The sequence below is a fragment of the Tetrao urogallus genome (assembly GCF_951394365.1).
Source record: "Tetrao urogallus genome assembly, chromosome: 9".
Lineage (NCBI taxonomy): Eukaryota > Metazoa > Chordata > Aves > Galliformes > Phasianidae > Tetrao > Tetrao urogallus.
Window position 1 is genome coordinate 17,801,254 of NC_136822.1, and position 25,444 is coordinate 17,826,697.

General features: G+C 35.2%; 1 protein-coding gene across 1 annotated transcript in view; it reads right to left on the bottom strand.

Moving 5' to 3' along the window:
- The window catches only part of NAALADL2 (N-acetylated alpha-linked acidic dipeptidase like 2), a gene marked incomplete at both ends in the record, with an annotated part of 278,850 nt that overhangs the window by 62,595 nt on the left and 190,811 nt on the right, over nt 1–25,444 (bottom strand). Inside the window, 4 exons of the mRNA XM_079539540.1 lie at nt 10,744–10,863; nt 12,116–12,321; nt 14,679–14,771; nt 20,660–20,803. Of these exons, the coding sequence (XP_079395666.1) occupies nt 10,744–10,863; nt 12,116–12,321; nt 14,679–14,771; nt 20,660–20,803 (563 nt within the window). The remainder of the gene's footprint in view (nt 1–10,743; nt 10,864–12,115; nt 12,322–14,678; nt 14,772–20,659; nt 20,804–25,444) is intronic.

Here is a 25,444-nt window from a genome sequence, read left to right on the forward strand (position 1 = left end):
CAAAATTATATAACTTAAATTTCTTACTGGACCTTTTCTTCATTTACCTTTGTCTGCTGACAGTCTCTCTGATTCCTGATGCTTTTCATATGATACTGAATTAAATTTATCCTTTCTATACCTAAATTGAAGCTATGTGCCCCATTAACTTGTTGCTGGCACCCAGTACAAACTGCAAGGAATTTTAATGGTTTTGGTAAGGTAAGGAAGGTAAAAATCAAGCAGGTATGTTTGCATTTGATAACAGAATTTCAGACCAATCAAGTATTTAAACCTTAAATTAGAAAGCATGGCCATCAACAGTTCCAAAAATTTCACTATCTGAAAAATAGAAGGAATTTCAAAGTTTAATAAAAGTAATTAGGAAATTGTAGAACATCACTATGGTAGCTGCTTTTCTCCAAACTATCATCTACTCCAGACACCTATTCTCATCCAGCTGAGATGTCCTCCCATATTTGTCTTCTGGCACTAATAAAATCAAGCTGTCAAGCATGCACATAAAGTAACTTCAAAGACTTTATCTTCTACTGCCTCAGACTCAATATCCAGTGTGTCATTCCTATTTATGGTAACATTCAGAAAACATTGTATGATCCCATCACTTTATGATGAACACCCAGCAATGATCATACAGTAATAACACAGTGAATATGCTGAAATAACTGAGTGTATAGTGTGTATTTTTCAATCTCATTTTTAATCCAAACTATTTCTGAGCAGAGAATGATTGCATTTGTAATTAAATGATGTAAAATGCTTTTTGATTCCATAAAAAACAGTACTTTCCCAGATTTAATGGTACTCAAGCTTTTTCTTCCAGGTATTTAGCAGCATGAACGCTAGTGTCAGCTGTCACATACATACTGAGATATTGTGAAACACAGGTTTATTGAAATATAAGTTAATCAGTATTAGTATAAAATAGAGACATTTTAAGACTTGCAAAGAACTGCATGATTTCTTTAATGTTTTGTGCTGGCTAAGTACGCAAGAGGATTAGAATTTGATAAGTTCACCTCGTTTTCAAGAAGCTGATACACCATCGAAATAGCTGTGGTTTGTAAACACTTCTAAATGCCTAAAGGAATTATCACACTATAAAATGTAAAGATAGAAATACAGAGAACATATTCCACTATATTCTAACTCCATGATGATCAGGTTCAGCAACGCTACTCATTCTGGGTTGCATCACTCCAGTCTTTCCAACAGAGATTGTAGTTTCACTTCTCTATCCTTACAGGAAGGACAAGAGAGAAATTACTCAGTCCTCTGAAGATAAAAGATAGGTCCAATAGCTTTAAGAAAAGCTGAAATGTTTCATCAATCACCACAGACTTCGTCTCAAACTACTCCATAATTCTGAAGAATTTAATCCATTTAAATTTCCCTTAAATGATCATCACATAATTATGCAATTAAGCTCAGTGTACATCTAACTTATCTACAGAAACTGACCGTTTCCGCTCTGGACTTAATTCAGAGTGACTAGCCAATATATTTTAGCATTAGCCCCAGCTTCAAGAATCAACCCACCTTGTTGAAAAATATAGCTCAAAACAATTTCATGGGTATTTAAATTGTCTAGTCTAACTAAAGAGACAACATAATCAAAACATAACCAAAACCCAGGCTGTCCTAGTAGGCCAAAAGTGGTCGGACATTAATAACCAGAATCTATCCAAAGCCAGTCATGTTACCAAACACCCAGTCTGCAAAGGCACTGAGTTCCCGAGTCTTCCACTGACTGTTTAAGTATCACAACCTCTGAGAATCAGTCTGCTTTTAGTGTGCTTCAGAGATGTAAAATGAATCAATGCAGCAGCAAAAAGCAGGTTAGGAGCAGAGCTGGGAGCTGAAAATAATCTCTTGATTGACTCCTGGCATACTGTTCTATCCACAGGGTCACAGAAGCTCAGAACTCAGAATTCAAAGCTCAGAGCTTTTCACATGCCATCAGTGTACAAGTCCCAGGTTTCATGGTTGTCATAGATTTCTCAGATACAGAGCTGCTCTGCCTAGGTGAGTTCTAATTTCCTAAGCCATTTTTTTTAAATTTCCCCCAGGAGATGGCCAGACCTCTTCCCTTCTAATGTCACAAATAATGCTGCATAGAGCTCTGAATATCTTTTCAGTACTTAATGTATTTTTAAAAGCATAGACTGAAAGATATTACAATGATGCATTGAAGGAGGAGGAAAAATAAACACATCCACTGGGTTTACCCAGATCCATAGCCCCAACCTTTCTTATTTTCTGGCTTGCGATCTTGAACATACTCAGTGAGTGTCAGATTGCAGCTCTGGCATAAACAGCTGAACAAACTAAATCATGGATCCCTGGCAAAATGAAACCCCATTTAATAGATTCTTTGTAGAAATTGTGCACCAGGCAGTGTTAGGCCTAAGAAGGTAAAGAACCGTGCTGAGAGCCATGCACACACATTTACACTGCAATATATTTGCTCTATGATATATTTCACTTACTCTTTGATATGTAAAAATTGGAATATGAAAAAGAAATTATCTACCTGCTTATTTTCATTCCGAGAACTTCCGTTACCTGTATTTCTGATTGTGGAATAATAATTAGAAAAAAATCACTAGAATGATCTTATAATGAGATCTTTCATAATTTAGCACGACCAAACATCCTTCACATGTTCTGCAATGAACTCGCTCCCCATACAATACAAAATTTGCACTGGCAGACTGTTGGGTTACTGAGGAAGAAATAATTAGTAGAAAAACAGAAAATGCTCCTGTCTTATTACTATTTAGTTCACGCCATTTGATTTGACCTTTTATGTAAAGGCTAAGATCTTCAGAGATGCTGAGCGACCAGCAATTCCAGCAATGTTCTTAAGACAAGTCTACTTGTGAAACAGTAGTTTCAGAAGCTAAGAAATGGAAGAAATTTTAAAAAATCTGTAAATTGACTGAGAGAGATATTAAGTTATTCAATGCTAAATCTATTCATAAATAAAAAAATCACAAGGAAGGAGAAATTAGAACAACTTGTTATGAGGAGTGTATTTTTAAAAAAGATAAAATATTCCTTACAAAACTATAGACCAAGTCTGATAAAAATAAATAGCAATAATACTAATAAAGACAATAAGCTGACCTAAGGCTTTAAGAAAAGATGAACCTTTATTTAAAGCAAAGGAAAGGTAACAAGTTAAATGCCTTTCCTTAAGCTGTGTTTTTCTCCTAATCTTCATGCTATTAAGACATAAGCAGCAAAGGAACATTCCTCAGCACTCACATTTCTAATCAAATATTGTTTCTCTTAGCATCTGCATGTTGACAGAATAATGAAACACTGATAATTATCATCTATTATACTAACAGTTGCTGTCTTCTGCTGTCTTCTACGGCATTGGATGGCTTGAAATTTGAGTAGCTTATTTTCTATAAGAATATTATCTTCTTAAACACTATGATAAAAACAGCAGTGTAGATGACCTTTAGTTATTACCTGCAACTGTAAATTTCATTTGAATTTCATGTTAACACATTTGAGTACAGTCTGATTGACTTATCAAAGCACTAAAAAAAAGATTACAATTTGAGCCAATCATGCTGTTACAAAAACAACCCAACCTCTCTGATCTACAGTTCAATATAATGTTTGGAGATGAACAGGATTATTGTACATTAAGGGGACTAAGGATTTCCATTTAAAAGCATTAGAGGAACATCTATATCAAGAACTACTTTCAATTATTTTCAACTTAGTTGCTATACATGTTACAACTGAGCCAAAACAAATGGCCTTTCTCAATCATCTGCATAGCAAACCTGAAAACAACAGTGACCCACTACCTCCTAGCAAAGTCTCCCTACTGCTATTTCATCATCTTCCCTTCAGTGAGCCCGGGAGCTGCTGTTGTTTCTGCCCTCATCTTTACCATTAGCATGCCTCTGTAGTACATTATCTATTGATCCTGATGTAACAAGCGCAGACAGCTTCAGAGTGTAATGTATGCTCTTCAGAGTACAGAACCACGGAGCACATGCATTAAGGAAATTAAAACAAAGACACAAGCATGCAGTCTACTTGAAGCCTCAGAGCAAATGTTTGTTTGCACTCAAATGTTTTTTAAAAAGGGCTGAAGTTTAATTTCTGCCTCACGGTAAAGAGAGCTCAGCATTCACCGACACCAGGGTGAATCCTAAGTAGTCACTATCAACGACCAACAGTAAATTTCAATTTCTCTAAATTAACTAATTTGCCTAAAATTTAATTGAATCTTTCAAACTAACACTGTGTCAGAGAGGTATTGTAGCAAGCGTGTGGAGAATGCTACCTGACCGCAAAAGGAAATAACTTGCACAAATTAAACAAACATGATTTTAAAGCACCAGAAAGCTCACCCAACCAGAGATCAAAGAGGAGTTTAATTCCAAATCAACCATCAAAAATCCTGAATGTTGGATAACCACCTACGGCTCATCGCTTGAATCTGTTTGTACTCACTGAATCCATTAGATCATTGATACGACAAGTATGCAAGCTATCCATTTGTTTTAAAACTAAATACTCTGATGGAGGAGACCCAAGACAGCCTTAAAATATTAATGCATGATGCAAACACAAAGATCCAGAGGGAGCTCTGGCTAATTAACAAGCTCTAGATGTAGACCTATAATGATAATACTGATGAAATCTCTGTCAAGGATTAAATTGAATTCTTAAAGTTCCTTGTTAGGCTTGTGTTCTATAGTAAACACAGGGGGAAGGAATAAATCATATTAGGAGAAAAATTCGTACAGACTCCAGTTCATGCAGTTTGAAATGTTGGTATAGGCTTTTACATCAGTGTAACTGCAGCAGTCCTTGTATAATTTCCCTCAAAAGTAAGAACCAAAATATTTAAGCTGAAGCCGAAGGCAGTTTGTGTTATCTGGGAACACAAACACATTGTCCCAATTAATGGTCATGTATGAGCTCTCCTCCTTTCAAACACTGTCACAGCTCCCTTTTCAAAAGGTCTCAGGTAGGCTTTCAGTCAAGTTCTAAGAATATTTTGCCTAAAGCTACAGTGTTATTTAGAATAAGCACCAGGGCCTAAGGCAAAATCTGCATGGAGTAAGTTGTGCCTCTCTGACGGTGAAGTATGGGATGTTAGAAAGATGAAATGATCATAGGCTTTATCATTATTGACTTATCACTTTTATTTAGAAGTGGAATTAAATACTAGAGCATCAAGCTCAGAGGGTAGGTTTGGGAACCCTGGAATGAGCAGATGCTCAGGATACTGTCAGAACAGAAGCAACACTTATTTTCAGGCTCATTGAAAGATTCACTTGCTTGTCAGCTACTTGGGCTTGCAGAGGTGTTTTTCCAAATACTCTGCTGTGCTATGAAGAGGCATTAAATCATAATATAATGAATGAAAATACTATTTCTTGTAGCAGTGCACAAATATGAGAAATAAAAATGAGAAATCTATTTCTAGGTGCTTTTTTTCCTTCTGAGTTGCAACTCTCACTTCCGATATACATACACTTTTTCTGCCATTTTAACTCACTGCAAAATTCTGGTTGAAGAACAATGTGCCTCAAGTGGCAACCTCTGCCAAAAAAAGTTAATGAAGACTTCACTTGCTTGTCTGAGACATATTAATTCATTTCAAACTGTAAAATTCACACTAACTTTGAGGAAGATGTATCAATTCTCTGAAGCAGATATTCAGTGTACAAAGTGAATCATTTTCTTGCTTAAATTCAAAACTTTAGGGACTGACAAATCCAATTTCCTTTTTGTGAATATCAGAAACAATTCGATAATTCGGGAGCTTTCCTGAGGCTACCTGATTCATCTTTTACTCATCACAACTAATCGTAGAAGCAGCAATAATACTAAGTGGTTTGTATAGTAACTCATCTCAAACCTGAGATACAAATGGCTCTCTTATTCTTTTCTCCTAGAGAACAATATGAGGATGCAAGTCCAAAAATTTGGAAACAGCAGAAATAACTTCTTACCACAGATCTCATCCGGTATTCACTGCAGTCAGCTGCTGCTTATTGACAATAATAGTTATCAGATAAGAACATAAAGATCTCTATCTAAAAAACAGGACGAACCATGAAAAAAAACAAACCTCAGACCAAAAGCCCACAACTCAATTCATCCCCGTGTTTAATTTACAACCATAATCCATAAGTCCACAGGCAGAAAAAAACTTTAGATTATTGTTATTTTTTCCTCTCAACTCAGTGGCCCCAAGAACCCACTACGACGTAATTGGTTCCAAAGCACCCTCAATTCTGAACCCTCAGTGCCATTTTATTATGCAGGCAACTGCTTCATAACCTTAGTTGAAGGTTTTCTCTAAGTATGATTTATGATATTTCTGAGGTGTTTGGAGTTAATTATTTTGAGTGACAACTGCAAACAACTACCACTACTTGTTTTATCTTAAAATGTTGATTTAAAGATGTTGTCTCTTCTCAGTTATTTGATGATACACTTAATTTTTGCATATTTATTTTCCACAAGCTATTTGCGTTGTATAGTTTACAGCCATTAAATCACTCCATGACATAGTTAATAATTACTAGAAGAACAGTGAGAGAAACCACGTGATTATCTGAGGGTGTGCAGAAAATTTAAAATATCCAGAGCCATCAATCTATCCTCTTTCGGAACCAGAAGTTTACTTCTGGACTACTGAAAGGTTTTCTATCATTACGAAAAAAGCTTTCTATCATCATGACAAAGTCTCTGGAAGGTAAAACAGTTTCATTGGACAGTACAGTTTATTACATTACACAGATTTAATTTGCTTGGACAACGCAAATCTAGAAATTCCAATGACAGGAAGAGAATCCACATTATATGAATGTAAGATTTTTTTATGCAAAATCAGGAAATAGGAGCAAGCATCTATACAGAAGCTTAATTTTGGTTCTACTTGAAAGTGAAATAAATGCTTTCAGACTCTAACACCAACTTTAAAATGGCAAAAATGTTTTATGCCATTTAATTCATTACTAAAAACTAATAATAACTACCATGAATATTGCTTGGCAAAGTCATTTCTTAGTTTCTGACACAGAACATCATCTAATCCATTCTTCTATAGCTTTAAAATGTTCCTAAGGAGAGAGGAATAGTAGTTTTTTTTTTAGGTCCAGAAGAAACAGCAGATCTGGAATCTTATTAGCAATAGACATATAATTGGTTAAAATCAAACATAAATTAATAAGTTTCATTATTCATTTTTAGCTTGAAAATTTCACTGAAAAAAAATTCACTAATGGCCTTACTTACAGAGAATGAATGCCAGCCAAAAAAACCAAACCCAATTTACCAGTGATGTACTGCCAAGAAATGGTGATTCACTGACTGAGCAAGCGAATTAACAATCACTTTTCTTACAAAAAACAGTAGGCAAAAACATAACTTGGCAGAACCTCCCTCCTGTTATTGTGGACTCTAATTAGCATAGTCATATAAAAAGATTGAGATTAAATATGTCAAGGACTCAGAATTGTTTGAATTCCTCTTTGCTTAATTAATCCAAATATTTAAATTATCTTCTTCATGTAATTCGGTGTTTCAACCAGAATTCCAGTGATAGGCATGTAAAATTGCTATTTGCAGACTGATTATCTAGCTCACTTTTAAAACCTGACACTAAAATAAAGATGTAATGCCTTTACGTCAAACATCTTTAAGAAGCCACCGCCTCTGTTAATTAGCCAAGCACGTATCCTGTTCTCTCATTGATCACCAGATCTCACATAGCACCCAACTCAACAGGTTTCTCACTTCTCTCTTTATTGGTGGATCTATAATATTCATACAAACTACAATTCAGCTAAAATGTCTTCCTTACTTTTCCTATAGCTTGTAAAATTAAAAAGAGAATTTTTGTGGAATCTACAGTGATCAGAAAGCTCACACAGTGTCCAAAATTCAGCTCTTGAAAAGTCATGTTCCAGTATTTCAGAAAATAAACACTCCTGTATGACATGTACTTGCTTGTCATGAGGGCATTTCTCCTGAGTAGTCTGTAAGCTTTGGTCCTTGCTGCACTCACTGAGTGCTCCACACTCGGTTTAATTTTCACTCCAGTTTTCTTTCACAGGACAAATTCTACTTTACCCTATCTGTTAATTTTTGTGACAAGAATTAAGTGCCCCTAGAAATACATTCTTTCTTTGCTTTACTAAGATGGAATTTCAGCACAGCAGTGGGGACTGAGTGAAACCTGACTCTGTTCTTAATGGTCAAGTTTAAACACCTCCCCGTCCTCACACCTATCAAAACTGCAAGGCAATACTATTTACAAACAGGAAAAACAACGCAAGCTGGATCTGCAAGTCTACCAGCAGAAGTATGATATTTACCAGTGAGTCCAAATACAGGAAGGTAGCCTTGAATCCAATGGCACATGGAAGGTATCTTCCACGAATCCACAAATTATAGAAAGATTGATATTCTTAATACTGAATTCCTTTTTCATCTGCATTTCTTTTCTAACACACTGACATTCAGAGAACTGCTTCCATGATGAATCACTAAATACAAATTAGAATAACGTTTGTCTCTTGCTGGACTTTTTAAGCATTTATTTGCTACCTCATATGTTAACAAGAATCTTATGTGGTTAGTTGACTTGTCATTTTTTCAAGATGATTTGAGACCCAAAAAGACAGACCTTACAACGTTTGTACTACCATAATTTTGAAATAAATCTATAATTACATTGTATTCCTGGCAAGAGCTTGAAGTAACATCAATATTCTTTATAAGATCTGTCTCCCAGAGAAAGACTCCTAGATACATGGCAAATTGTGAGTACCCATGGGAACATATGAAGATCTCTGCCAGGCTTCTCCATCACTGTCATAATATTTGACATGAGTTAGAATTCTGGCCAGTGCTCAGAATCAGTAATTCCTATAAATCTTTTCAATGTCACAGAAAGTATGACACTGCATTAATTACATATAATATTATCCTACAAACAGAATTTTACAGATTACCTTACATGCATTTTGTCCTTTTTAAATGGGGCTCCAGGGTAAACATGCAGAAGAGGTACATTTGCAAGAATACAGCCTTACACATTAAAGAAACAGAGATGAGATGGAGAGCATATACAGAAGAAAAATATGAAACACTAGTCATGTTTAACTAACCACTAACTAATTCTCTTGTAAAAGGCAGGACTCCTAGGAGAGGCTGTGTCGGCACTTTTGGATAGTACACAATGGCCATTGCTAGAATTACAAAATACAAGGAACATCACGTCCAAACTCACCACAGAATTGAAGTGGAAATAGACTTCTGTTTTTCTGAAACTGACATCATGTCTGTCATGCTCCCACTAGTATGGTATTTGTTAGAATAAAAGAATTAAATCTTAACAAAAAAGTAATCAGATAATAAAGGCAGCTGCTGCTGCACAGGTCTAGAGAGTGTTCACAGTTTGGAATGACGGTCATGGTTTGTATTCTGAATTCAAAGAAAGAAAATAAAATTAAAGCAAGTAGGCCAAGGACCTGAAGTAATAAATTTATTCCTGTCAAATGGGAAATACCTTTTTTCATGGAGATAGGTCTGGAGACACCAACAAATTAGCAAAAAAGATAGACACCTGTAAGAACAGCATTTTTGCAAACACAATAACTATTAGGTGTAATAGGATTGTAACAGGCATATCCAGAAAACCTGTAGACACTTTTATAACACTACAAATCATTTTCCAGAAATAAAAATAATAAAAATCTTTTTGTTGTTGTTGGTTTTTTTTTTTGTTTGTTCTGTTTTGTTCTGAAATTATCATCTAATTACTGGACAGGAAACAGGAAAAGTGCTTAAAACATTATTAATAAGCAATTTGTCCAATATTAGATCATTTTACTGATTTAGTTTGACAAAAACTGCCAAGCATTATCAGCCTTAAGGTCCACTTAGTTAAAGCTGATACTTTAAGCAGTGTTTAGTACCAGCTGCTTCAGAGGCAAGTCAAAGAAAAATCAGAGCAACGTAATGAATATTACATTGGCAAATTTATAGAAAAAGCATCTAAAACCTATGCTTCATGAAATTTAATTAGAAGTCTGTTTCATGCATTCTATTTTAAATTGCTTTCATATATTAGTACGTATCTGATATTATAATTTCATCTTAACTATCAATAAGGGCATCAATCTTAGAAACAGCAATGAGGTCATCAGTTTAAAACCTACACGCACTGATAGCAGCAGAACTATGCAATATCCTGACTATACGCAAGTCACAAAGATGTAGGTGAGCTCTGAAACTGACATACATGCAATATATATTAATAGAGTAAGACTTATACTCTCCCCATGTGTACCACATTACAGCTGGTAAACGTACAGACTTAAATACATTATGAGAAAAATTCTGTAAAGATCAGATTAGGAAAAGAAAATTCTAATTTTTGATAATGAGCATAAAATATGCTTCTTTTAAGTCGCAAAAATGTACAAAAGCTGCAGGGAGTGCAAGTTTGGTGAGACTTGGTATAATGAAGTGCTGAAGCATGTAAGTTACTCCTTCCAATCTCTTAAAATTTTTAAAATCAAGTTTAACCTGCTTACTTAGTAAAAACTGTTCATGTATATTAGTTAAAATTAAACTGCTTAAGCAAAACAATGTCCGCCTTTAATTACTAAAACTGAACCAATATCGAGGGGATTATTTGTGCAACCTCATAAGCTATACAAGAAAGAAAATGTTATTTCTAACCTCTGCTGCCAGTTGCTGAAGAGAAGGGGATGCGATAGGATGTAAAGTTGAATTGCCTCTGACTGGATTATGGAGGCTAACATAAGCCACAACATTTCTCTGAAGAACTCTCTTGAGATCCTACAACACAAGCAGAGCAACAGTTATTACTACACATGGTTATAATTAATTGTTTTATCATTTCCTTTCCTTCAAGGGAAAAACTGCACCCTATGATTCTGTCCTCTGTGCTTCCCTAAGTAATACTTACCTACTGTTTTTACAATACACTGTTAAAAACTTCAAAGGATATCTTAGTGTTATTTCTCTCTATAGCAGAAGTTTTAATTCCATTTCACACATCAGCTCAACAAAATGGAAATAGGCCTATGAGGAATTAAAAATAACTACACTTGTAAGGCCAAAAATGAAAACATTACATACTGTGAAACGACGTGAAGGCCTTTTACACTTATGCCTGACAGAAGACAAACTTCAAAAGCAATCATTATCAACAGTTAAACGTACTCTAATTTTTAGAGAGCAAATTCAGATTTAAATTGCATAACTTTCTCAGTGTTGTCACTTTATTATGTCTCAGACTAAGAAAAAAGTATGTACAAACTGTTTCAATTATTATCTCTTAAAAAAAAACACAAAAACACCCTTTGCCTCCTCAGTAATGAGTTACTCTTTCCATGAAGTGGCTCTTCATACTGAACAGAAGGGGTGTAACACAATTACATCTGATGTAAAGCTGACTTGAAGTGGAACTAAACAGATTTTGCTTCCAGCCTGGATCTTTTCAATTTGATTTTTTCACCCCCTCTTGTTTTTGAAGAATAATTGTTTTGGAAGTATGAAACTTCAGTGGCAGCTAGCTGCTTCTCAAGCATGATAAAAATAAATTAACTCTTCATTTTCTCTACTGTTTTAATTCCGCAGCCATGAACATATCTGTTAGCTACTCCTTTAATTTATCAACTGAAATCAATTCCATTCATATACAATTAAACAAGACTGATGAGGTATTTTCTTTCACAGAGCTGATTTATATTCTTTTGAACGGAAAAGAGCCCAAGGAATTTTCCTTGTCAGATTGCAGCTAACTTTTAAGCACAAATATATAGAAAGTGAACCAGTGGCAGTCATGAGATACTGAAATGTTTGTGTAGTCAATGCAACTGTTCTCCTCCTATCACACGTACTCTGCTCCACAGAAACTGCCTCCAAAGATGTTTCATTAGATGTGCTGTGGAATGTGTGAATGTCCACAGACAGCTGTCACAGACCAGTTAATAAACAGTAATTTCTATAAGGTAATTCCATAGTACCTCCATGTTTTCAACAAATGCAATAATAATTGCAATGTTTTCTTCTAAATTTATTTTACCTCTGCCCACTCATATGAACCGATGTTCCCAAACGATGTTCCTCCCCAGGAGCAGAACACAATGGTCCGGTCAGTTCTCCATCCTCTCTTAACTTTTAGCATCAAGGCCTGTATAAATGCTGTTATGATAGCAGTGCTACTGGCCCATTCTTGTCCACTGTAAGTATTCAAACTGCTGTGATGACTACCAATGATGACGTATCTGTCTGAAACAAAAAAAAAGAAAAAAAAAAAAGAGAAAAGAATCTTCCTATACTTACTGGCATTAAATGACAAAAGCTAATATGGTCATGTGCAAGACAGTCATAGAGTAGAAATGACTGTGAATACTACTTAAAAATAAATTAATAAATATTTGTACTTTCCAAATTTTACCCCATGCCCTTCTCTCCATTGCTTGCTTAGTACTTTCTCTCCTTATAAATCAGGTATATGCCCCCTTTTACAGCCAGGATTTTGAGATACAGATAATCTAATAAAGTTCCATGCTTGTGTTAGTGTTGTTTAGGAAAAAAACACAACAACACAAGTAACTGGGAAACAGTATCTTCAATACATAGGAGTATCCACAAAAAAAAAAAAAAAAAAAAAAAGAAAAGAAAAGAAAAGAAAAGAAAAGATGTAGCAGTACAATCAGTAATATGGAAAAAATACACAAAGTATTTGCACTCCCTCACCTGGAAGACTGTGTTCAGTGCTCACCACCCTATCTCAAAAATGACATTGCAGAAACAGCAGTTGAGAAGTTGGTAACCAGAATAGTTAGATATCAGGACTTAGATTTCCAGGTAGGGAGATATTGAAAAGACCTGGACTGCAGGTTTAGAGAAGAAACATGACAGAGGAATAAAGATAGTGAATGATAAAGAAAGGTAAGTCAGAAATAGCAGTTTTGGTGATACTGGAAGAAAGTTTTTAATACAAATTTTATAAAATGAAAGGCAGTAAATTTCATCCTGAAATAAAGAGTGTTTACAATTATACAGAGAAAAAGAATAAATCACATTTCAATCAGAGAAATTATACTAGATAGTAATCTCTTGAGGATTATCACAGATTCCAAATATTAACTCTCTAGTTTAAAGAAACAACTTTGCTTCCAAAAGAATGATATGGTATTTAACAAAATGAATTAGTAGTGTGACTGATGTGTTTTAATAAGTCCACGCAGAGTTCTGTTGAATGACTGATTCCACTGTAAGACCTTCTGTATGAGATGGGTTTACAAAGGAAACGCCTTTGACAGGTTACTAATTGAGTGTATTCTGATACATAGTGAAGAACCTCTCCCCAAATGTCAACCCTTATAGATATTCTTTCCATATTTCAGGGCACTGAGAAAGACCAGGAGAACAGTCATCACAGATTCATAGAATGGCTTAGGTTGGAGAGGACCTTAAAGATCATCTAGTTCCAAATCTTTTTATTATTTGTCCTGCTTCAATTTCACAGTACAGCAGAGTATGTCTAAACACGACAGTTACTACGTTTCAAATCCTAGGACAGCTACCTACAAAACATTAACAAGAGCAGGCTAGTAACTTCAAATTGTTCTAAGACATTAAATCTTTTACTGAAACTAAATTCACTGAGCTACTTATTTTCTAGCTTGCTTTAAAAAATAAAATCATTCTAGTGAAAAGTGCAGCACTGAGCTCACAAAAAAATTCACTTATTATTTCAGTGACAGGTATAAAAATTAAGATTCGCTGCCTTCCCCACTGTATCATATAAAATATGAAATGAGTGGTCCTGGCTCTAGGAGACTGCAGATAAATTGTCACCCTTTCTTTCAAAGATGGTGAAAGGGCATTAATCAAGGGAAGTGTGGTCACAGTCTTGATGATGACGTGATCTACCCAGTATGAATTGGATTGAGTCAACAACACTTGGCAGTAAGTCAGTAGTCAGGAACAGTGTTCATTAATGATGTAGAAACACTTCAACTTTTAGGCAAATTTAGTCACGCACAGAATATGCTCAAGATAATCTTCATTCCTATGTTGTTCTCGTTATGTTACCTACATACAGTATCAAAAGAGGAAGGAGTTTTTTGTTTTATACCACAAATACCCTTGGGTTCTTAATGCTTAATTCTGATGGCATACAGAACAGTAATTATTATTCATAGAGCTGTATAAACTAGCTTAAGGCATGAGTCTAACACAAAATAAGGCTGCAGAAATTATGATGAAGAACTTAGTCACAGATTTTAGTACATTGCAATCACATCTGATAATACATGCTTAATTAAGGCAGAGATCAGGCTGCCCAGGCACTTTGGTTACAGAGAGGCGTGAGTTATGCAGGGATGCAGTGGATTGAGTCATAGCTTTATTTAACTCAAAATTCTGCTAAATTTACAAAATAAATCAAAATATATTCTCAAATCATATAGACAGCTCATGTGTTAATTCAAATCATGCAATACAGCATATCTTATAATTAAAAGCACCAACATAGTTACTCGTGCAGTATATGGCAAAGTAGAACTGTGACCTCAGCAATGACTCCTAGTCATTGTGAAACAAATAATCAGTTCAAATGATGAAGGACTACTTACCAGGAAATACAGATCCTTTCAAATATCCAATAACATTAGAAATTGTCTTGTACGTTGTGACTGACTGAATACTGAGACTGATTATTTTTTTGTCTGTTAAGAGATACAATAAGAAAAAAAACACCTTAGAAAACGTTAAATTTCTGCCTATGCAGCCAAGAGATCTGCAGACCACAACTGTAAAAGAGATGTAAATTCCTCCTAAAAAAAAAAAAAAGAAATAGGAAAAAAAAAAATGAGGTTAAAAATAAAAGTTACCAACAAGAAATCAGATATTGAAACATGGCTTACTAAGGCATTTCCTTAGGTGAATTTTAGTAGCGAAGATTAAACTTGTAATCTTAGAAGATGTTTCTATTCCTTAAGGTAAAAATAAAAACATTATATTCACCCAATATATGCTGACAGAATACAGCAGTAAAAACCCAGCAAACCAAAATCAGAAATAAAACCACACAAGTAGGATTAACAAAATTCTGTGATAAAATTGTTTTAATCTTCGTAGGTTTCCCCAACCTAAGCATTTCCCCGGTTCAATCTTTCTCTAACAGTCACAGAATTATACCTCATTTACATGACACTACTGTGGAAAAAAAACAACCAAACAAGAAAACCCTAACAAGAAAAACAGAAGAATCATATGCTAAATGACATGGGAACAGGTACACCTTCATATTAGTAACCACTGTGCCAGAACAGCCTTTGGTGACATCCTTATGCCAGCAGAACACAGCTTTGTTTGCTTAGCAGGTATTGATTGAAGAAATTATATAACTACAAAAGTAAAAAAGCTTGTAAAGCAGCCAGTATATATGAGATTTGTCATCACAACTGATATGTGGCACAATGTAAAGCCAACAAAATACATTTGATTAAAAATAGTTACTTTTGTTTGTTTTTAAAGTCCAGTTCTGCATAGAGAATTATTGCCATTCCATGTATCCCCAGGTAGGACACATTAGCTACTCTGACTCCTGGAGTCTGTGGGAATGGAACAAAACATCCAACTACAGGGCACTGCAGATACCTTTAAAATGTTGCGTTTGCATTATAATAGACTCTATTCACATTCACCTCATCTGAAAGGTCACAACTCCTATCTCAGAAAAGCAAAATGTCTTAAACTGTTCTAAGTTAAATGCTAACAATTGCCTGACAGTGGCCATAGTGTCACCCTGACATCCCAGGAAGGCGTGACAGCCCAAGCACTGCACCACCAACAGCACATTGTGGTTAAGGGCAAAGCTTCAGTGCCCACATCCCAACTGTCATCACAGACCAAAATTAAAATATTCCACTGATCGTTTTGCTCTCTATCACCTGGGCTGTTATCCTCCCACTGCACTGCTGACAGCTTGTTCCCTGGCTTTGCTTCCCAAAATAAACCAAATATTACAGCAAAGAGTTTACTGCAACATATAAAATCAAAATAATACATCTCTAAGATACTTCAGGGCTCATTTGCTGGTACTTCATCTGGTAAATTTACTTTAAAATTCTCTTAACATAAAATTTTCACTCACTCTCCTCCACTAATATTTGAGAAAAGCAAAATGATATACAATCTTTTCTTCTACTTCATAAAATGTACCAAGAATATTTATTTCATTTTATTTTACTCAGACAAAACCTTATCTGCTATCAATAATATCATCCTTTATGTGAAAACTGCAACACTAAAGAATATGAAAGCCAATCAGTTCATTAAAAACAGACCACAGTATATTACTTTGCGATAATTATCATAGCAAGTTAATAATAAATTTGGGTACAAGTCATAATTACCTTTTGCCTTCTGATACAATTTACTCAAAGTTTATTATCAACATCGTGATGAAATGATTGCTACACAAATCTGCAGATACTGTTCTAGAATTTTATTAAATCTTTAATTTAAAAATGCATTAATCTAGAGGGCTCCCAGCACTGTAACTGGTACCTTTATTCCCTACCTGGTGTAGGGAAACTGCTTTGGCAGGGGCGTTGGACTCGATGATCTCTGGAGGTCCCTTCCAACCCCTACAATTCTGTGATTCTGTGATTCATGTTTTGGTCATTTAAAGAAGTTTGAAAACAGCTCATGGCACCCACATTGATTAAGCAGGTTAAATTTAACCTACATTAAGCAAGTTACCTCTTCTTCTATCTCCTTGCTTAGAGCCATTATAGTGCCTGCTTAGGACTAGTTTAATAGTCTGCTAGAAAAATATTTCCAAGCCCAAACTGATTTGCCTTCTTCTAGACACAAAACTTCAGACATGTTTCTTTAGACCCCATTTCAAAAAGATTATAAATCCTTTTGAAAACAAGTGACTTAACTCTCTTTTTTCCTTAATCAACATCAGCTATCTAGTCTTCAACTGACAAGGAAGAAATAGGAAATTAATTTTGGGTCTGCACACATTCTGAAATCAGATAGTCAAGCTAACAGACACGTACTGCAATAATCAGCTTACAGTGACTTGGATTTAAAGGCTCAGTACATTGCATGAAAAAGCTGAAAGCAGTCTTTGGAGTACACAGCAGAAGTGAAATTTAATCCCTTTATGATACTCCTGGCAACAAATCTCACTTCCTAATACTGTATTTTAAAGGCATTGACAATTTTTTTTCCCCCTGCATTCTCTGAAAAATGAGGAGAATTTAACTTAATACTACCCAGGATATACCTTGACTTTATGTAAACCAGAACTTATTTCTGAAGTAGAAAAGTATTTACTTTTGTTGCTATTTTTATGTATTTATATAACTTGAAATCTGTAAGTTACCTCATACCAAATTACTGCCATGTCTTCAAACTACCTGATTTTAAGAATGCATGGTTATTTCCTACTCATTTGATTGAGAATTTTAAAACTATAGAATAACAATCTACTGCCTGGAGTCTAAGTTTATAACTACTGTTTACATGGGTTGACAGTGATAGGACAAGGGGAAATGGATTTAAACTAATAGTGGGAAGGTTTAGGAAAGGTATTAGGATGAAGTTTTTCACTCAGAGGGTGGTGACACACTGGAACAGGTTGCCCAAGGAGGTTGTGGATGCCCCATCCCTGGAGGCATTCAAGGCCAGGCTGGACGTGACTCTGGGCATCCTAGTCTGGTGGTTATGTGGCAGGGTGGCAGCCCTGCACATAACAGGGGCGTTGAAACTGGATGATCTTCGAAGTTCTTTTCAACCCAGGTCATTCTATGATAGTAAGTAATCAGGTGCGCCTCATTTCTTGTTTCACTTTGAACCTTGTCCCATGGTGATATGGAGTGAAGGCACCACACTTGGTATCAAAGACAGTTACCAATTTTGAGAATGCTTTATTTATATAGCTGCATTTTATAACCTTGCTCTATTTGAGAGCTTCTTTGCCTAATTTATAGCAATTGAAACCAAAGCACCGTGTTCCAGCCAATATCCTAATAACATTCTCTCTCTCTCTCTCAAATAACAACTAAGCAACAACAAAAAACGGCTTCAGAAGCATACAGCTTTTCTGCAATACTTCTTAAATTCCTTCTAATTACCCATTTTTGAAAAAGTTCATGGGAGCACAGAATTTCAAGATTAATGAGGATTAACAAAAGAAGCACCATAATAAACAAAAAAGAAAATCTAATTACTGACTTCAACTAATACAAAGGTAGTAACTAACTTAATTCTCACTCTCCACTGTTTGGGTTTTAAGTATCTGATATATCTCAGATGTCTCCCCCCATGTCCTCCCTCTATCACATCATGTCTCTTGAAAATTGCAAGGCTAAGGGAAAAAAGAGGCAGCGTGAGAAAACTATATATAAATGTTTAATCATTACTGATGAATCTACTGCTTGGCTTTTTGAAACATACTGATAAGAGAATGATCATCATTTTATTCTAACAAATTTTAAGCCAACCAATCATCTGAATTGCCCATTCATCTCTTTTGACAAAAATGATGAATTCTATGTCAGATGTGAAATCTTTCCCTTAAGCTTCTTCAAATCAACAGGAAGACCACAAATTCAGCCTTCACTGTTCTCATACGCCCTGCTCTGTTCAGCATATTCGCTTTAGTTATTGTTATAAAATAGTTATACAAGATTTCTTATCATGAAAGCAATCTTTTGTTTTAATCTCTTCAGAGCTACTATTGAGCACTTCCAGAAAGTATATGCTCCAGACACTGATAGCCATACTGTTATTTCAAAGCACAGTGTATCATGAATGCATTACAGAATTAAGCAAGGCTTGTTGCGACAGAGCCGCCTGACTCAATAAATTAAGATTAAAAAAGAAAAGGCACAAAAACCACAAAGAGTTACTGTGGTTAAAAAGCTTGACATGAAACTGGAAACAGGCTGCTGTGTTCACCAGAAAAGGAGGATGTGGATTGACTCTTTCTAAACAGTCAGCTTGGAATATTCTTTCCAGAAATCTTTTGCCACACAGAATTCCCACCTTCTCAGGGAGGTAAAACAAACACTACATCTCTCATACAAAAGTAGAATAAGTTACCCTCCGGTGATTCTACACTGCAGCCTCCAAACAAACCTCTTTGAAAAACAAACTCCTTGCAGCTTTTTGTATGAGTACTTTCTGACAACCCAAATTCGTGACTTCCATCATGCATTTCAGATGTTGAAAAACAGTGTTAGCAATCTTCACACATCCTAACTGCTCCTTTAAAAAAAAAAGTTATTTTATTGTTTATTCAGTCTTTGTTTATTGGTTGTTGAGAAGATCAGCTTATCTTTAAAATACCTAGTCAGCCATGCATGGAGAGCAATAATTGTCCTAACCACAACAGCTTAAGACACGAAGTGTGCGGCCCTACTGCCTTTACATTTAGCATACATAACTACAAACGATAACACAAGTCATAAAATTAATCAGCCTTTTTTATGACTTGTTTTATTGTATTCCTATTCCACAGTAACTTTCCAAAGGCAATAAATAAATGATACAGTACATATGCTTGCCCTTAAAATTTGCGTTTACGATTATTATTGCACTTAGTGGAGGTTGTAGTGTCTAACTTAATTTGTCTCCCCAAGTCCAAGACCATTGCTTTAAATCACTTAAAATAACAGGCATTATAATAAAAGGTATATTTTTTCTACACTTTTTTTAAAAATAGTGACAAATAGATTATTATAAAACAGAAATCAAGACAGAATTATTACTTCTGCATACAGCTTTTCTGGAATGCTATCTGAAAGGTGTTCCTCCCTTGTAACGCATTGCATCGCTTTTGTTGGAAGACTGTATTTTCACTTTTATTTTCCAAAAAACCCATAAATTTGTTCAAGCAATAATCTGTAAGAGTTTGCTAATGGCATCATCTCTGAAGATGAATGCATCCTTTCTTTTCATCTAGCTCTATTCAAGTCATTTCACTTTTGTCATGATGACTGTTTTTCCGGTGAAATTTGTTGAGAAAGGTGCCTGAAGGTTTAGACAACAATACAGTGTTTATTCTACAGCAGATAAAAATTAAGGAACACAGAAAGACACAACACTATTTAGAATTATTATGCTAGTGGCACACACACACACACACAAAAAAAAGGCACAGAATAATACTGCTCCCACAGCCTTGATGTTTAAGCACTTCAACAAGGCCTAACAAACTGTAATAACTGCTCCCTAGTGAAGATATCTAAAGACAGTGGGATTTTTTTAGTCAATAGCAAGAATTAGAGTTTAATGCCTTATGCTAAGAGACTTTGTACTTCAGATATTGACTTATATTAGCTGAATGCTAGCAAAAGAGAAAAGTTATACCTAACTACAGTAAGGTAGCCAATGATAAAGGAACAAATGTCTTTTTTAAGAGCATAAGTTCTATTTTTTTCCATAACCTCTTCTAGAAATTAGCTACGCAGAACATCCTTATAGTCAGCTAAACCTCTTGGCAATACACCGTTCTAGAAAACAAACGTGGAACTCTTGAAAAATATTTCATAGTTAAGAGAAAAAAAAACAACAAACATTTGAAAAGCATTACCTGTACTTGACATTTGCACAGGTACACACTTGTCTTTTTGGACTCCATTCTCAGGTATCGAAGCGAGTTTTTTGGCAAGTGCTGCAGAAATTGGTTGCACTAACAGTGCAGTGAGGTTCAGTCGATGTTGCCTGTAGTTTCCATCTTAAATGGCAGACAGAAAAGAGCAATTTTGTTAATTATAATTAAGAATTTCTGAATAAAGCATAAACCAAGTGAAAAACCAACCATCTACAATACAGATTAAGACATCTAATTTAGAAAAACAGCCACTATTTTCTTCTTACCTTACTGAAAAAATATTCCTTTAAGAATGTTTACCCCAAAATTACATGTAGATGTTACATTAAGTAGGGAATAGTTCCACAAGAAAAAAGCTTTTGAGTCCAAGCAGATAGTAGATTGTGCATGATTTAACAACAAAAAAAATTACCGCATAGTTAAAGGAATCAGTGAACAATAGAATTACTAATCAGCAGCAATTTTTGAATTGAAGAAAGAACTGAACACAACTTTAAAAGGAAAAGCAGATATTTAAACTGCTTGAAATCAAATAGAAGTATCTGTGTGCACCAAACGATGTTGCTACTGATAAGCTTGTTTGCTTTGCTGCAGATGTGAAAATATTATAAAAGTTATGCTACTTAGCAATATGCGTTTAAGAGGAAAGCCATTTTCACACAAAAAGCTTTTTTTTTTTTGTGAACTCTGAAAAGAACACACACCACAGAGGATTCACGTTGATGAAATACTACAAGCTGATGGAGAGTTGTTCCTTTAACGTAAAAAGAAACCTGGAAATTTGAATATACACATTCCATTTCAAAGAATACAGTTTGATCATCTCGTTGACTCAATGAGTATTCAACACAGCTGAGGTGACTGCCTTATTTTATAATTGCAGTTGTTTTTATGATGGAAGGTTGAAGGTGCAGATGAAAGAGGTGTGGAATAAAAGCACACTGAGCAGATAGGTACACATCCAGTGGAAGAAGGTACACTTCAGAAAGCATCAGAATATTTCATTTACATCTTTAAGATCTTTACAAACAACAGCACAAGCATCATGATAGCTGAAGATTTAAGCATATTTTAAAATGTCTATTTGAAAATAAATGAGTTTCCCTATACATCTGCCAACACTGAAGCATGGGAAGGTTTCTGGAGATAACAAGTTATGTTGGGAGAACAACTGACATAACTGGAGGAGAAGGCAAACTCCACAAATGGAAATGCTCTAACACAGTTTGGGACAAATCATTTATATATTTTTCCTGAATATTTTAGTTGGTCTAATAAAAGCACCGTATCTTCCCAAGGAAAGCAAAAATATTCTTGCAGACAAAAAGCCCAGCATGGAAAGGGAGAGGAAGTTCACAGCATGGGGCAGAAACCAGCTCCGCAAAGCTCTAAAAGCCTTCTAACATGCCTGTGCAGATGGAATAATTCCCAAACTTCCATCCAGAGATTCAGGTTACGAGGCCTATCTCCAAAACATCCATGCAACATGTTTTTCTGCTGACATGGAGGCCTTTATACAGCTGGGAGGTATCCTTTACATTCTGTATGACTTGCAATCACAAGGGGAAGAAGCTATCAGAAATCAGCAGAAAATGTTCTAATAAACTTATAGAAAATTACAAGCAGATGTGTTGTTACTGAACCGCAGCATACACAAGCATATGCATCCTCCCTGTTTTATTTTTTGTTAGAAACTCCTGAGACATCTTCCAACTTGCCCTCAATCATAATGCAAAAATCAACCAACGCTGTAACATTTAATTATGGTGAAAAATCTGTTATTCATCTTCAATACATAGCAGAGATCTTTTCAGTGTTCACTTCTTATAAGTGGAAAGATGAAACTGTTCCAAAAGTGATAATTCAGAAGGTGTTTTTTTTTTTTTTTCTTGCCTTATCAAAGCTGGACAGGGCTGAAAATCCCTGAATGTTACTTCAGTAAATTGATAGTAAATTCAATTTGCTCAAGCTTTAGCAGTCTATTTCTAGAATAAAAAAAGAATCCTGAAATGCCCATCCAAGTAATGTAACTGAGACACTATTTTGTCTACCATTTGTCAACCTGCAGACTATATTACAGGAGCAACGAACCTCAAAATGCTGTAAATGAAAAGCATCTATCCCTTCTCCATTTATCCACAACTTCAGCTTCACACCTGAACAGACTGTGAAAGACATGCATTTGAGAACAACTGATAGGAGAAAACTTCTCATGTTTAAAAAAATAAATCATTTTAAGGTATAAAGTACAGTTTAATGGGTAGGACAAAAAATATTGATCTGAGCTACGGAAAGGGAGATTTACTTTATCCAGAAGAAAAACTTCTGAATTAAAAGAATTAATGACTACGCGTGTCAACAGGAGGTGCAATATCTACAAAAGCAGTCAGGAACAACACAGATATTGTTCATCTCTTCTCTGAGGCAATGTGCTCGATTAGATGTCCACCTGATAGCTGTCCACCTGGATTCTATGAATCCTTAACAATGGAAAAACTAAATTAATTAAGAAAAAAAAAAAAAAAGAATTAGAACAAATACTAAAGCACTTAAAGGAAAGACTTTGAAGTTACTTTCCCTCTACCAGCTATTTATTAGCAATCACAAGAGCATCTTTGTCCTACGAGATGTATACAAAGCCATCTGCATCGTGACCAGGAATCAAACAAGAAACATTCAAAACCCATCCCCCATGTGAAATGCAGTTCGTATTGAACAATTTTGAGATTTCCTGGGCTGAAGTCTTCCAGTTTGTTTTTAAATCGTGGGTTTGGTCAATTATCAACTGCAGAACACAACTCGATTTCCCAAGGAAACTGACAACTAAGAACTTTGTGAAGTTCTCATATCATCTTTCCCAGCTGAATCCTTGGACAACACAGCACTTTCAGGATCTGGGAACCCAACAAATGCTTTGAGAATAATTTAATATTAAGATTTTGCTTGTAATTAAAATTTCATTTTACGGCATCAAAATAGTTCAAGAAACAGAATTCCTTACTCTGCAATTCTAACAATACAACTGTGCCAGGTCTAAAACTGCTATTCATTTAAGAAGACCTCCAGAGAATATTTTGCAGTACAGAAAGAAAAATGCATTAATCAATTATTAAGTTTACTTGGGGAGTGGAAAAAGAGGTAATCTTTAGAAAGTTTCTGACACAGAGCAAGAAATGCACTTTTCCAGTGACTCTGTTTTGGGTTTTCTTCTTTACTGTAAACACAGACGAACCCATTTCCTGCTGTCTGGGTTGCACACTTGTAACCTAACATTTCACAATGTTATGTCATGTAATTTGTTGATCTTAGTAACTTATTCTGAGATTTCTGAAAATGCTTTATGAGGACAATTCAACATGTCCAACAAGTGTTACATGTGCATTATATTCCACTCAATTCTGGATTAAAGCACAATTTTATCATCGCTTCAATGACCAGTCAAGCCTGAAATCAGAGCACAAGAAACAGAAGAGATTTAGTCACAATCTCATACTTCTCTACTCAAAAGAATGTTACTTTATCCACATCTTCTCCAGGGTTGCACAATTTGCCTTTTATTTGTAAGAGCTTATGGTATAGAAATCAACTTCCTGTTCACTTCTATTTAAATTCCACGTTCAGAAAACACCATATTTCATCGTTAGCTGTTTATTAAAGTTGCCCTCTGCCAGGATATGATAAAACAGAAAGTTAATAAAACTGCCTAAGAAGTTTACTGATAAAATTCATTACTGTAATTCTGTCTATGACCTGAAACACTGTTTTAATGACCTCTCAAAAAAAAAAATCACAAATAAAAAAAAGCTGACTGAACACTGAACTAGAATTGTATATACCTACATCTTTGACTTTCTGTTGCATCAATAATAGAGCAGTAAAGTTTTGAAATATCTGAAGTGAACGGCTCATTAATTTTTCACCTTAAGCTTAATGGAAATTTGACAAACAGTTTTATGCTGAGAATAGAAACTCCAAGAAGGACTTCAAAGCACAGTATGAGAATAAATTAAGGTGTAAAGGACAGAGTGAAGTGTGTTTGGTCAAATAAGATGGCTCTGTCACTCATTTGCCTGGAGTGAGCAGTTAGTTCAACGCATGTCTGTGGAAGAGGTATTCTTCCACTTCAGCATTCCTAGCATGTCTTCTGTGTTGCCCTTTGTGAACACTTGATCTTAATTATGATCAAAACAAAGATGTAAAAACTGACATATCTCAGATATTTGTACAGTTTGTACTTTGAATGCATATATCCTCATACAACTGCACTTACGTCTTCAGCAGCTGCTAAGTTTCCACTGGATTTCATGAAGCTAGTCACAATTTCTTTTTCCTCTGGATAGTTGACCTATGGTTTTGCTGACCTACATCTAACCCCATGCCAAGACTGAAGGGTTTGAACAGTGCTTGCTACAGCAAGACTCCATCAGCTGATTGGTGACTCTAGGTCTTAAGCCCACATTGCTATTATTAATAATAATAATTCTGCTATGCAGCAGCTATTTCATTGCACCTTCAGTTACTGTTGTTTACAAATATATCCGTAAGCAATATTAGTAATAAAGACAAGATTCTCACATCACAAAGAAGCAGTCAACAACACTCCTAGTTAATATTGCTAGAAAAGGTTTGCACTGTCACATTGGTTATTTTACAGCAGAGATTGAAAATTCTTGTTGCTTCTATTTTTGCACCTTGGTCTTCCAGTGAATAGCTCCACAAAGTAGCATTCTTTTAAGGCAACTCTTATTGACTTCCTATGTACTT